At 33.5% G+C, this 14,814-nt stretch overlaps 2 protein-coding genes across 2 annotated transcripts; one reads left to right on the forward strand and one right to left on the reverse strand.

Annotated features, from left to right (window-relative positions):
- Nucleotides 1-1,527: 1,527 nt before the first annotated feature.
- On the reverse strand, nt 1,528-6,595 carry LOC145575991 (phospholipase A(1) LCAT3-like). Its single transcript, XM_081633776.1, has 11 exons — nt 6,232-6,595; nt 5,916-6,007; nt 4,803-4,930; nt 4,548-4,683; nt 4,372-4,423; nt 4,154-4,254; nt 3,893-4,078; nt 3,343-3,500; nt 2,733-2,787; nt 2,368-2,421; nt 1,528-1,851 (listed from the first exon to the last, which is right to left on the reverse strand). The coding sequence occupies exons 1-11, from the start codon at nt 6,446-6,448 to the stop codon at nt 1,684-1,686; spliced, it is 1,347 nt and encodes a 448-aa protein (XP_081489902.1). The 5' UTR covers nt 6,449-6,595; the 3' UTR covers nt 1,528-1,683.
- A 3,810-nt stretch (nt 6,596-10,405) lies between these two features.
- On the forward strand, nt 10,406-11,500 carry LOC145577082 (uncharacterized). The gene is made up of 3 exons (XM_081634760.1): nt 10,406-10,516; nt 11,030-11,263; nt 11,333-11,500. The coding sequence occupies exons 1-3, from the start codon at nt 10,406-10,408 to the stop codon at nt 11,498-11,500; spliced, it is 513 nt and encodes a 170-aa protein (XP_081490886.1).
- Nucleotides 11,501-14,814: the final 3,314 nt, after the last annotated feature.

The following is a 14,814-nucleotide window of genomic DNA, read 5'->3' on the forward strand; positions in this document are numbered from 1 at the left end:
CAATGTCCTAGCAATCTAGCATTCACTAATCACTATATTTCACGTCCATGAGTGCCAAACAATGGTCAAAACTCGAGATTAAGGAAGTCGAGAAACTATTAATCCAGGTTTTCAGCTTTTGCTTGATAAAAGACAAACCAAATATCAAACATCGATGTTCATTCATAATCAGACATCCATATTTACTTCTCTTTCAAACTTCGAGCTTTGCATAATAGTGCATTAATTTGATAATCCTCATGATTAATTAGCTAAATGACAAGATTATTGATTAATCAACGACTTGAAATTGTAGGATTGTTGTTCTACCTTGTACCTAGTACTTGCATTATCAAGCGTTTGTATCTCGAGTCTCGGCACCAAAAGTTTTGCGTTGGGATTATTTACACCATGCAAGAAGTTTTACAAACAATGGTTTAACAGTATCGTATGTACTCGTTTTATTCAAACGTAATACTTCGTAGTTCCATATAATTCGTAGTACTATTTTAAAATTTACGATAAAGTTGTCACCTTTTGAACTCTTAGACCAAGTCTAGACACATATATAAGGACTGATAAGAGTGTTTTATTATTTCTCATCATCTATATGTAAAGATTTTTCATTCACGGAGAAATATTTGTGTAACACCGTCCTATCATCATAAAATCACTTTTGTAAATCACGTTAGGAGAAAATAAGGTTTTGGCAACTAAACCAAATCTCGGAAATGAAAAGAGAAACAACTGTTGTCTCATTGGTAACAGTACTTTCTAATGAGAAATGGGCTGCGACAACCCAACTGTTGTAGTTTGGTAATTTGTTGATTTATAGCCCAAATATCAATAACATAGCCAAGTTATACTATTTCCCTTTAATTTATCCAATTATCCCCTTTAATTTAATATTATTCACCAAAACATAATTTTTTTTTTTTTTTTTTTTTTTTTTGGACAAAGATTTCTATAAATGAAAAGCAAAATTACAACCTAAACTAAGTAAAGAAAGCAAGATTACACGATAGAACATTAGGGGTCGGACCATATAACTTCTTATGATTAGGAAACCAAGTATACCCGATGGGACAAGATGCTATTCTTTTAGAGCCGCTTAACCTGCAAAACAAAGAGTTAGTAAAAAACACGGAAGAACTACTTTGAAGAGTGGCATTTTTCCTTTGAAACCTGGGACGGGAAGATGAGACAGAACCCAACAAAAATGCAGAAGAGGACGCTGTTGGGTGTACGGATGTCTGCAGAGGGGAAGAAACGGGCAAATTTGGTAGGAGTGTCGACGTAGCTTCACCTGATGACTCTTGACTTACCATACCTATGGCTGAATCTTCTTAAATCAAATCTGGAATTGTTTCACACCTAGTCACCCCTACCAAAACATACTTGAATCTTAGAAAATACGAAGTATATGAATTAAGAGCCAGACTTAGATGAGACCAACTCAATATATTGTCACATACTTCGTAAATCATTACTCCTTAAATGTAACATGTCATGATTGTCATATATTAACACGATAAGTATAATTAAGACCGTCTTATACGAGATTTTTTTCCAAGGATCAATATAATTCACTTCCTATCTGAATAATACTAGCCACCTAAAATGGTTGAGTGTATATGTATATATGACTATGCCTCCTAGTAAATGTTACACTGTTACAAGAGTTTACATTTTTTTTATTACAGATCATAATACAGCAGCATCCATGACTTTCGCTGTTCTTGAAGATTTCGTATGCTTGAGGCTGCTTACACCCAGCCATTTCTGAATGAGCTCAAACACTGTATCGTTCTGCAAAAGCGCTCGATGGTTATCAGCAACTCCAACTCTTTCTACAGCATCAAATCCATCAGCCTGTTCATTGAGTTGTGAAGTTAGTAAGCTACATAACAAAACCATCCACAATACGAAGTATTATACTTGCTTTATAACCATGTAAACTTGTAAAGCGTAATACTGATACTATCAAGCTGTCAAGGGCGGAGCAACATTCCATAATACTGATCCACTTGGTTAATGGCTTAATCCATATCCTATATGGAATATGGATTTCGAAATATATAAAAGATTGTTTTTAAAAAAATCGCTTAGTGACATTCCAAAACCTGCCACTTTCTTCTGTCCATAAAGATATGAAACATTCTAAATTTAACCATCCTATTAGGAGGAGTCTTGACATTATAGATCACTAATATTGCCGCTCTTTAAGTGAAAAATATAGTGATGATTCTGATAAATGATATTCTTTTGTCCTTTCCCCAACTCCAAAATGGTAAATCAGAATTCAGAAGGGGTATCCAAGGTGTAAATACAATTTAGAATCTACAAAGAAGTGTTTAGGATGAAGGGTTGAAAGAAGAGAAATTGCACCTGTGCTGATTCGGCTGGAACAGTTTCATCACCATCCACAAAAGAATATTCAGGCTGAAAAAAGGCCAATAAACACAATAATTATTAAAACAATATACAAATTATGCAACTCGGATTCTTCAAACCAAACTGAATGACCAATAATCCCTTGTATAGTTACACAAATACAGAGCATGAGACTTAAAATTTTCAAACACGTTACATAACAATAGTGGAAGCCTGGAAAGTAAGGGAAGGTGTAAAGAGAGAAAGGGAGAATTGATTAATGGAAGGAGGAATCAGTAATCATTATCCCTATGAGATTAGCAACATTGACATGCACATAAGACAATGGAAGCATGTTGTGGAAAAATAAGCCTACTCACCGATGAATGACATATTTCCGACAAGTCATCAACAGGAGAAGTTTCTGAACCATAGCTGCATGTAAATAATGGGTTAATTTCAGAAGAGAAGAAAAATCAAAATATGGGAAATGCATTGCACGTAGCTAAAAACAAGCAGCCAAGATTTTCAAGTTTTAAATGGTTAGAAGAAAATATGAAGTTACCCCCCCTCCCTCCCCTCTCTTTTACTTGAATTCATTTCACGAGTTGAGCTACAATCAAACCTGTTGTAAAGAGTACTATGATATCAAAACTGGCAGCCAGGTTATTGACATATAGGCTATTGCTGTCGCTGATCTGCTCTTAATAACGACGGTGTTACTTAAATGAGATAATTCTAGCATGACTTATGGAGTAATGCAGGCAATTAGACATAATAATTCAAACACTATAACAATCTCAAGGTTGTTAACTTAGGGCAGATCAATTCATGACAAATTCTTCTGTTTTTTCTTCTTTTTTCGAACATTTTTTAAAAATATTTTCCACCAACCACACGACCAACATCAGCTCATCCTACCTTATTACAATCTCAGTCATAACAAATTTTTAAAGTATCCTAGTTTTTCTGGATTAACTCGTCACTTACCAAACATCAAAAGGGGTGTCAAATGAAGTTCCATAAATGTTATAAAAGCTAACTCCTCCTGGCAATTTTGCTTTGTTGAGGAGTTCACGAGTGCCAGCAGCCCATTTGAGAATAGCATGGTTGAAGGGAAGAGAAACCATTTTACCGTTGTAGTTAAGCTGCATAGTAGATTACTGAATTAGGTATAAACTTCTCCATCTAATATGGTCAAATTTGAAGACAACAGTATGTCAAACCTACTAATGATAATGTACAACTACTTCAAGTATAGAAAGAGTGAAGGTAAAGCAAACAACAACGAATTTTGGGTCATAAGACTCGTAACTAGTCTGCATCTAGGTGTAGAATAAGTAGAAAATGACCCCCTTCTAAGCCTATAGTCATAATATCTAACGAGTTATGCCCCACCTACATATAACAGCATCACTAATACTCCAGTAAATCTGTAATGAACCCAAGCTACAATTACTATATATGCAGCAACAACTATTTGGACAGCAAAACCTCTATGTTGCTTCAGCTTGAGCCTGCATAAGTTCAGAGTACACACCTCATTATCCCTCAAAGCTTCCTCAAAGAGATTGATGCTTTCCAGTGGGTCATATGATATAAGCTTCGCAGTTGAGGAGTCATCTTCATCCGAAGAAACTTTACGCCAAACACAAATTTTAGGGACCTCTTTCCAGTTGAACAGTGGATTTGGCAACATCTCATAGACTGACGGGCACTCAACTACCTAAAGGCAGATTAAATTTATCATACAAGTGTAGATAATCAGATTTGTCTGGACAACTTTGAATTATAAGGTTACCAGTTGGTGCATGGTCCATCTTTTCACGAAAAAATAACTCTCAAAACCTTCAATGAATTGCACTCCAGTTAAGAGTGCATCATTGATATATCCTGGTGCACCTGTTAAAAATGCACCAATATAATTATGGTTACTAGCCTTACCACTTACCATGTCACTTACAAATTCTAGTAAGAAGAAACATGAGGGCATGTTTAAAAGGAAGCTAGTAATACTACCTTGGAAAGGGCAAGCTATGCAAATCCATTTGTTAACATACTTGGAGAACGTCTGCAAGATAGAGAAAGCATTATCTTTTGAAAACATACCTCAGATATATGATATCTAGAATAAAGAAAATCAAATGGGAAAATGGGTGATAGTTCAACTTGTCACCAAGAGAATATGTGCGCACATCAGGATATAGAGCCATAAAACACTTGACCAATACTCCACCCATAGAATGTGAAATTAAGTTAATTTGTCTTCCTCCAGAAGCTTTATATGCAGTCTCCAGCTTTGCTTTAAGACCATCCATCAACTTGTCAATCCTGCAAGAAATATGTTGCTGAAAATCTTCAAAATAGCCACGCAAAAAACTGGTAGAAACTCAAGTAGAATACACTCAACTAATGGTAGTCGTAGTCCACCAAATGAAACCTGAACTTACCTATTGCTTTGTCGGAAATCATAACCGTAGCCAAACAATGTGGTGCCCTTCTTATATCCGCAATCAACGAGCATATTAATCATCTCATGGAAATGGTACACATCTGTCAGGTTGATACATTTCACAAACTGAAGCAGTAAAGAAGACACCTTAGTCAGATAGTTGAAGAGTTAGACCATACTAATTCATCAAGCAATCTTGAGCATAGAATTCACCCATCCCAGCCCCAAGGCTGGACAAAAAACCTTGAACAGTATACAGCAGAGGTATTTCTTTTCTATTATTCCTTTTTAGTAATCGAAAGGGAAAGGGGCTAAACATGATAAGAGAGCCTAGAGTAGCAGCCTATTACGTTTTGTTTAACAGCAAGTAATTGTTTAGCCAATTATGGTAAGAGCACAGGGTCATTGCAACTAGCAGCAGATCATCTAGTATCATTGGCGCACCTTATTCATACACTAAGAACATATTTGGCATGAAGATTTCAAGAGATGAAAACGGAATCACGAAAACATTTGCATTACAGATTGTTCAGTTTGAAGGGTAATGTAACACTTTCCCTTACATAGGTAATTAATTCCAAAAACCTGATACCCTCCCCGAACTTGTAGTAACACATCACATATTTACATTGGGCCTCAATCTCCCTCCCTCTCTCATTTGATTCACTAACATTCCATCACAATAAAGTAATGATTATCATTACCCTTTCCCTCTCTCATTCGATTTCATCCCATTACGATTCCTTCGACCATACCCAACAGGGCCAACACACCTAAAACACAGTACGGACCGAACAAATCAAGATAAGGCCGTCTCTATGGTTTCATTAGAAGATAAACTACCCAAGTTCACATTTTTACTTCACATTTCATAAATCATGGAGACAATTTGTAAATCAACCAAAAAGGCATCAATTACCACAATTTTAAAAAATAAAATAAACTATAGTAGCTGAATCCATATCAAATTTAACAACATACTAGAGTTGACAATCACAATCAGCAAAAAGATAAAAATCATCAAAATTGGTCAAAAAGATAAAATCAATAAATGAGCCAAAAGTGTCCATATAAGCCACAAAAAAAAATCAAGAACTATTAAGAAGCTTACCAGTGAAGGATCCAATATGTCAATTGCATATAATCCATAATCATCATCAGGTACTACAATCTCAGAATTTTTGTCCAATTCCTCAGTATACCCTGATCAAACATTGCCAAATTAAATCTTTTTAACAACCAAAAACACTAGACTCCAAAAATGATTCCCAAACCCCAATATTTTTCAAAACCCAAAAACACGAAAAACTCGTGTACAACGGGTGTATTGTACACAACATAATCCGTCATCTCAAATCACATAAAAGTCGAATTAAATACTATAACATTAATCCAAGAAATCAATCAAGAGATAGAAAGAGAGAAACCAGAATTGGGATTATAGATAGACCAAATTTTGCGCTTAAACTCCAAATCAGCCAAGAAAATCCGAACCCAAACCCGAGTTTGGAAATTGAAAAAACTGTTCTTGGACTTTGAGTTTAGTATGGACCCACCCATGCCGGAAACTAGCACAACCGGGTCTCTATCTGCCGAGTCAGTGACTCGGCTACCAAAGAAACAGGGACAAATATGGCTCGGCATTTTTGATGGAAAATGGTAGGAAGACTGAAGAAGGTGGTAGTATAGTCTAGTCTAGTCTAGTAATGGTGGTTTGTTATTGGTTATTTTTGCCATTTTTTCTCATCCTTTGCTTTGTGTATTAATAAAGCGGTAAACTTACAAACTCAATGTACAGTTTTTTTTTTTTTTTTTTATATATTCTTGGTACCCTTACATTGTCATATTTGTAAAATTATTAACCCCGTCTTACAAATACTTCAATAGTGGTGGTGGCAATCGGGTCGTTAAAATAACTTTTGAATGCAAGGTTATGAGAATTAAGTTGACGTGTTGTAGAAGTTAACTATCTGTAGTTGATTAATGTGTTTAAGTTGATATATTGAGATTGAATATTGTCTACATTATTTATTATTATTGTAACTTTCTCCATAGAAAAAAAAAAGAAAAAAAAAACTAAAATAAATGTCATACTCCTATTAGAGGAAATTTTAAATTATTCAAATTTTGTTTGCACACCCTTTATTTTTGTGTGATGGTACTATGGTTATATTTGAAATATTTTGGTTAAAAAGTTAAGTATTCGAATAATTATTTTAAAATATTAATGTTAATAATTAGCCCTTAAGAATATAGGTGATGAAATAGAGAAGGTCATTAATGTTAGGTGCTTGATAACTTGGTTCTTAATCATGCAAGGGACTAAAGAAGCATAACTTGAAGTAGATGAGCCATAAGGGTGAACTACTCCGTATTACATTATGTGCCACGTGCTCCGCGTGTCCACTTTCCTTTTCTCCATGTTTATCTGCCTTTCTTCATCAATGTCACATTTTTTTTTTCTTCAAAATATTCACTTGCTACCCTAGCAAAATTTTGGTAGGTAAGACTGTAAAAGTGTAAGAGAAATGTCTTATATTGATCCATTACATATTTTTCAGTCACCATAGCTTAGCAAACGATGGTTAAATGTAACAAGTATTTAGAAACAGAAATGTATCTTTCATAACAAGAAATTATGATTATGAAAACACGATAACTAAATGTGGATAAAGATTAGATGAAAATGCTAGCAGAACCGACAGAAGATAAGCTCTTAAGTTTTCCAAAGATTGTAAGAGTAGTTGAAATATCTTAAAAGTCCAAAATTAGACAGAAGAAAAGTTTTTATTTTGTTTTGTTTTTGAAGGAATGGTTAGAAAAGATTAGAAGTAAATAATCTAATGGTCAAAAAATTTGATAATGATTGGTGTCACTATTCACTTATCCAGTCATTTACACAACAAAGTTCTAGAAATTTTGCCAATTGATAAAATAATACTATAAGAGTAAAAAAAAATTAAAAATCAGAAAATCTAGGTATACATTATACGTGACAGGTATCTTAGATTAGAATATCCGAGAATTTTTCATAGAAAGACAATTTCTTCAACTAAATTTGCCCAAGCCACGTAAAGCTGAAGCACATCCTTGCACGTAACTACGTAAGAGAATGATAGTAGACTGGAGAACAATCGTAAATTACAACAAAGCTTGGGTATACTTGGGCTCAGGTTCGGTTTTTGGATGACTTATATCAAATATCAATGGATTTGGCTAACCTTAAATGACTATAAGAATATCCGAAGTTCGAGCTAAACTACAAGTCTTGACAACACAAATGAAACTACAAGTGCCAACAATGGGGTCTAGATCTCCTAACACGAATTTAACAGCACGAATGAAGCTACAAATACGAATTCTACAAGGTCAAACTCTTTTATCTATAAATCATCAACTAGGTATGGAAAACTTTGTAAAGAGAAGTGCTAGATTAATGGCAAAACACAAGAAGAAACTTAACAGCATCCTACAAGAAATCCATTGTATTTTCGCAAAGTCGCAACAATCCATGTAACAAAAAGCACCTACTAATACTCTTTTCTCTGGAATACAGTAATCCATTAACATAAATTTCTAAACTCGCGATGCAAAAAATAAAAACTTTCTGAGTCTCAACTGCAGGTATCACACTCCATTGTCATGTAATCTACAGATCTTGCACGCTCAAACCTGCCAAGGGAAGGAAATTTTAGTGCACGAAGCAATAGATAATCAAAGAATTTCAGACTTTTTCTAATCATTTAACAGACAAGCCAATGATGCATGTATGTGAAAAAATACCTGGGGGAAGGGATTGCTTCAACTTGTCGGCCTTCTCAGAGTCAAACACACAAAGTGTGTAGAGGTACTTGGAGCAGCGAACCTTGAACTTCACAACATCCTTGCTTCTCTTGATCTTGACAGAACGTGCATCCTTCCTTCTGGCAGTGAGAAGGAAGTCCTTGATCTCATGGATCTGCTTCGGCTGTCAAACCAAGATCAAACATAAACATCAGTTACAGTTGAAAAAACCCTCAAACTGAATTGACATGAAAACATGCTTATTTTAGTTAGAAAACCAAGGCAGACTTAGAAATTACTAAGGCTTGTAGCAACATTTCACAAATGCACAGCCAAATGACAAAATCACATTATTCCATGGTGAATTTTACACAACAAGAAGCAAGCAGAACAAGTTAAATTAAGTGTAATGACAGAAAACAAGTGATATGTATCCACGATTGAAGAAATCAAGAGAGTAACCACAAGTTCTCTTCCCTGAAAAGAATCCAAAGGTGGACTTGATTTTGCGTCAGCTCATACATAACGCCCATTAAGATGTGGCGCTAGTAATCAGTATTTTGACGCAATAAATGGATTGTGTTGCATCCAATTTTTGAATCAACAAAACTAAGAAGATCCATCAAATCTCTAATCTTTGTAAAACCAGTTAAGCTTCCCATTCGCCTGAAAAGCTAGCCAAGTGTTACTCCCCAATGGGGGTAACGAGTGCTAAATGTATCCCTGGATGAGAAAAGGAAAAGAGTATACAGCCTCTTCCCTAACCAATTCAAACGCGGAGTTCAATTTTGCATCGGCTCATACATAAAGCCCATTTATAAGGTTAAACGCTAGTAATCAGTATTTCGACGCATTGCATTACATCAAAGTCTAATATCAAATCAACAGCACCCAAATTTAATAACATAAAACATAAAGCAATTACAAACGAGTGAAGGAATGATTGATTGTCAAATGTATCCCTGAATGAGAAAAGGAAAGAGTATACAACCTCTCCCTAACAAATTCAAACATGGAGCTCAATTTCGCATCGGCTCATACATAACCCCATTATAAAGTTAAACGCTAGTAATCAGTATTTCGACGCATTACATTTCATCAAACTAAGTGCACCATGAATTTAATCAATATACTAAAAAAAAATCTCATTTCTAATCCTAACATCAAATACCAACACTCTAAATTAAGTTTTGAATCAGTTTGACAATTTTATCCAAAACCAATGCTACTCATCAATAACCTCATTGCATCAGTACAAGCTAACCACTCTTTTCCCAATAAGATTCATTACTATCAAAGCCCAAAAAAACTAGTACCCTTTAATTTAAGAATAAAACTACTCGATCTGACGCAGTAATTTGCACAAATTTGACGATCATGCTAAATTAATATCAATAAATGCTAAGAAAATACTCAACCATATTCACCCATAAAAAGGGAGAATTCAAGTTAATCTCTGAGATTAACATGAAAAGTTAATCTCCTCTCACACACAAAAAAGCCCAGAACAAATTTGCACAGATTATTCACAGAGTAAATTTCAATAACAAGTAGCGAAAAAAGCTTAATTGTTGTGAATATCCCATGAAACACAGCATCAATAACACTATCAAGCTCTAATGTTCAATAAATCATTCCACAAATGTATGAATTAAACATTTAAATGCTCAAATTTTGCTTATAATTAAGACCCATTATCAAACAAAATGCTATAAACAAACAATCAGATAAATTTTAATGAAATCAAAAACAATTCATCAGATCTAACAGATCTAAAAGAACAACATAATAAAATAAAATAAAAAAAAAATAGAAAAAATGAGAAATTATACCATTTTTGCTCAGCTCAAGACACCCAGGTATCCGCTAGAGCTGATGATTCTCTCTCCTCTTCCTCTGCTTTTCCGGCGGATGAGAAGTATATGTAGGGTTTGTGAGTTGTGACTGTGAAAAACCCTAGTTTTAAATTTGGTTGTTTCCGATTTTGTCCCTATTATTTGTTTTAATTTCCTGGTTTATTTTAATGGGTTTATGTTTTGGGTTTTTTTATTTGGACCAAATTGGTCAGTTTTTGTTCCTGTCCAATTGTATTGTTGAGCGAAACGTTTTTATATTGGGCTTTGGTTGATTTTCTAACATTCTATTGCAAATGGCAATATGGCATGCACCAAATCCAAGTGTAGTCCAAATATATAGACCCAATAAAACTGACTCGATTTATTATTACCCTACTAAAGCCAAAATATAAAGCTACAGAAGGGCTGGAATCTTTCACGGGTCCTCTTGTTCCAAGTTAGCATGTTAGACGCTTTAGAGTGGGAAAAAGGGTAAGGGAATCTTCACCTCAAAGTGCCTCTAGTAGGGTTTGATCCCACAACCTCAAGGTTGGAAAATGCAAACATTATCATTATACTACTAAGTACTTATGCAATATATTATCAGTTAGTTCCTTCTACTTCTAAAGCTAATTCTCGGACCATTCAGATTTCCTGGTCTCCTCCTCATCATGGTGTTGTTAAGATAAATTTTGAAGGGTCTGTACGCGATACCTCAGGTGCTGCAGGTGTAGTTATCAGAGACCACTTGGGTAATCATATTTGTAGTCGGTCTTTTAATATTGGCACAAGTACGCCTCTTATTGCTGAAGCTACTGCCCTTCGCAATGGTCTTTTACTTGTACGGTCCCACAGTTTTTCCCGTATTTTTATTGAAGGGGATAACTTACTTATAATTAATATTTTGCAGGGTAAAGCTCGGTGCCCGTGTAAGATTCAGTTATTGCTGGAAGATATAAGGGAGCTCCTTCGTCTTTTCTCTTCCATCGAATCCAGGCACATCTATAGAGAGGGCAATAGAGCAGCAGATTATGTTGCTTCTTTAGGTCATTTCATGCAAACACGCGCAGGATATTGATCCTTTTCTAGATAGTAAATTTTCTTTTTTTATTGCTTCAGATAAGTTGGGTTACAGTCTTAAGTTAAGACTAGCCTGACTTCTTGTTTCTTTCCCAAAAAAAAAAAAAAAAAAAAAAAAAAAGTTGAGAATTTACATTGTGATCTTAAACTGGTGCCATGTAGCAATGGGTTTGGTTGATTGACTTTGTGGGAACTGGGAAGTGCATATTCAATATGGTCTTTTTTTCTGTATAAGAGAATAGTAGGTTTTAATTCAGGTGTATTATGTACCATACTTAATAATCAATATGATTATATCATATCGTGTAGTTAATATATGTTTGATAATATGTAATATAACCATTAGTATTAAATAAATGATAATGTATGAATTAAAGACTCATTTTAATTCACAAATTTAGTTAAACTTTACCTTTTGATTTCAATTTGAAATGTTTGATTGAATATTGCCACTCATCATATAAACATCAAAATATTAACACACAAAGTCTAGTTTGATCCATTTCAAATGATTTGATTTTAAAAATAATCCAACTAATTGAAAGGAAAGGGTAGTTGGCTTATTTCGTGCTTGCATTGAAACTAAGTTTGGGTTCGTAATGTAATGTAACACCCCAGATTACTCTCCAATAATAATTATTATAAAACATGATTTAAAAAGTAACTTAGAGATATTATCGCCACATTATTATGTAAGGCTTTTCAAAACAGAGACTTGCAGCGGAAGAAATACATACTTAACCTTTTTTTGTATTAATAATATGAATAATAATATCCAAAATAACAACTAGTATATATATATATATATATATATATATATATAGTGGAGTACTTCAACAAAATACCACAATAGTGAAAACCCTGATCTAGGTGATTACTTTTCGAAGGCCCCCAGTGTAGCAACTAGCATCCACGCTTGAAAACACCTAACTACTCATCAATGAATGATAAGTAAGGCAAAGCCAAAACAAAAAGAGAAGTATAAGTTAGCAAAAACACTAAGTACATATCAATGCTAGATTGCTAGATATGTAAAATCAATTTAGTTACTTAAACATGTTTTTCATAAGATTTGACATTTATAAATAATATTCATTCAAAATATTCTATAAATAGAAATTTCACATTTAGAAACGTTTAGAAACTTTCCAAAAATTATCAACATTTCAAAGCCAACGACTTTCCAAAAATAGATTCCAATAAAAATGGAAGATCAATGATTTCGTAAACCATTTTCCCAACATAAGTGTGCACACCTCCAAGTTAGTGACTCCTTACGTAGTGCTATACTTGGGGGAAGGGCTAGATCATACATAGTTCATAGCCTTATCACTTATCTCTGCATAATGGGAGTCATAAAAATTTGATAAATTGAAGTTTATAAAATTGTGTATGTGCCATGTGTATCCCTTCTTACATCAGTATAGCGCCACATCAGCATCATTCAACAACCTTTTTGGTCATGCCACATCCAATGATCTTAATTAAAAATGCATACGAAGAGATTTGAACCCCAAACCTCATTGAATGGAAACCACACGTATTACCGTGTTAGCTAGAATTAATTCATGTTCTATCAATCCAAATTTATTTATGAATACTTACATGTATTAGAATGTAAAATAAAACCAAACTAAATTATTGTTGTCATTGTATTCTATACCCACGTTAAAAAAAAATTAATACTGTAAGTCTTTTAAAGTGACTAATATAAAAATGAAATTATTCAAATTTAAGTACCACCCGGGGCAAAGCCCGGTCACACACTAGTTTAAGATTAAACAATCGTTTTTATTTAATCATGCTTATAGAATTTATTTTATAAACATTCATAAATCCTTGTTCAACATTCAAACATAGTTCATTATTCAAACACAAAACACATTTGTATAAAATCACATATTTAAAGATCTAGCGACAAGTACGTACATTGACCTTTACAACTATTCCACCTAGATTTAGAACCACGAACTATCTTCTAAATAAACGATATGGAGTATTTTAAATAAACATCAAATATAAAAACCTTATAAAAATCATAAATTGAAAATAGATATTAGTTTTATAACCGCAAAACAATCTTAAGTAGCAAAGCTCACATGAAAGTTCAAGTTGAAAAGAAGGAGTTAGATCTTGCAAAGGTCATATCTCATAGTATATAATTTCGAATTGGGTGATTCTTGAGCCTAACCTCAAGGACTTTTTGAGAGGAACAACTTTGTCTCAAACAGCAGAATGCTAAAATGATCAAAAGTGGTAAAAAAAATGGCTTGGAACATATACAGGCCGGACTAATACGAAAATGAGAGGTATAAGAAAAAAGAAAGAAGAAAAGGAGGATGGAGCTTTGAGAGCAAGAGACTTTTAGTTTAAAATTACTAAACTTTGGGTTCTATTTATAGAGTTTGAAAACACTATTGACATCATGTATGATGTTTGTCAATAAATTGGGGGTCAAGAATTCAAGTTTTTAGAGAAAGTTTATGACTTTGGTCATGCTTTAAGAGTAAGAAATGGACTTAGGTCCTTTGACTTGGAGTAAAGAAATACTCAAAGTAGAAAAATATGATTTTCGAGTATTACATTTCTGGAACTCATACGTATAAATAAAAAATATTTTATGAATGTGATTATTATTTCCATAAAATTATATAATGACAAGTTAAATAATGCTATTGTATTATCTAAAAACATATTTAAATATTATTTAAAATACTTTGGAAAGAAATCAGACGTAATTAAATTAATAAATATGATTAATATATAATTAAATTGGTTTAAAAATACGAGGTATTATATCTACTACCTAGCTACTAAAACTCAATTAGATAAGGAAGGTGATTGTTACCCTTCAAGAGATTGAACAATTTTTAAATTGTGACTTTTTCTCTTCCTTTTGGATATTCTAATTAAGTAATTATGTTTGTTGAGCCGTGTAGGACAATATAACATGATAAAGTTTATAATCATGCCGAAATTTGCTTGATTCCTCACAATGAAGTAAGAAAAATGGGTGAGAGAATTAAGTAGAGATTGGGATTGTAAGTTATTTTCATTAGTCTATAATAAGTCATTGTTATTAAGTTGAAACTCTTGGAATCTTTAAACTTGGAAATATATGAGTTGGGACCCAAGCACCCAGCTAAACCGCAAAATGCAAAACAGCAAAATTGCGAAGTAGGGCGAGTGAATGTGATAGACTGATAGTACATGAAGTAATGACAAAAAAGCTTGAATTCCACAAAGCTTTTGTTGGTCCATTTATCACAAAGTGTCATTCTTCAAAATTCAAATTGTTATTCCCATTCCTTC

This window comes from Chenopodium album, chromosome 13, assembly GCF_948465745.1.
Source record: "Chenopodium album chromosome 13, dcCheAlbu1.1, whole genome shotgun sequence".
Classification (NCBI taxonomy): domain Eukaryota; kingdom Viridiplantae; phylum Streptophyta; class Magnoliopsida; order Caryophyllales; family Amaranthaceae; genus Chenopodium; species Chenopodium album.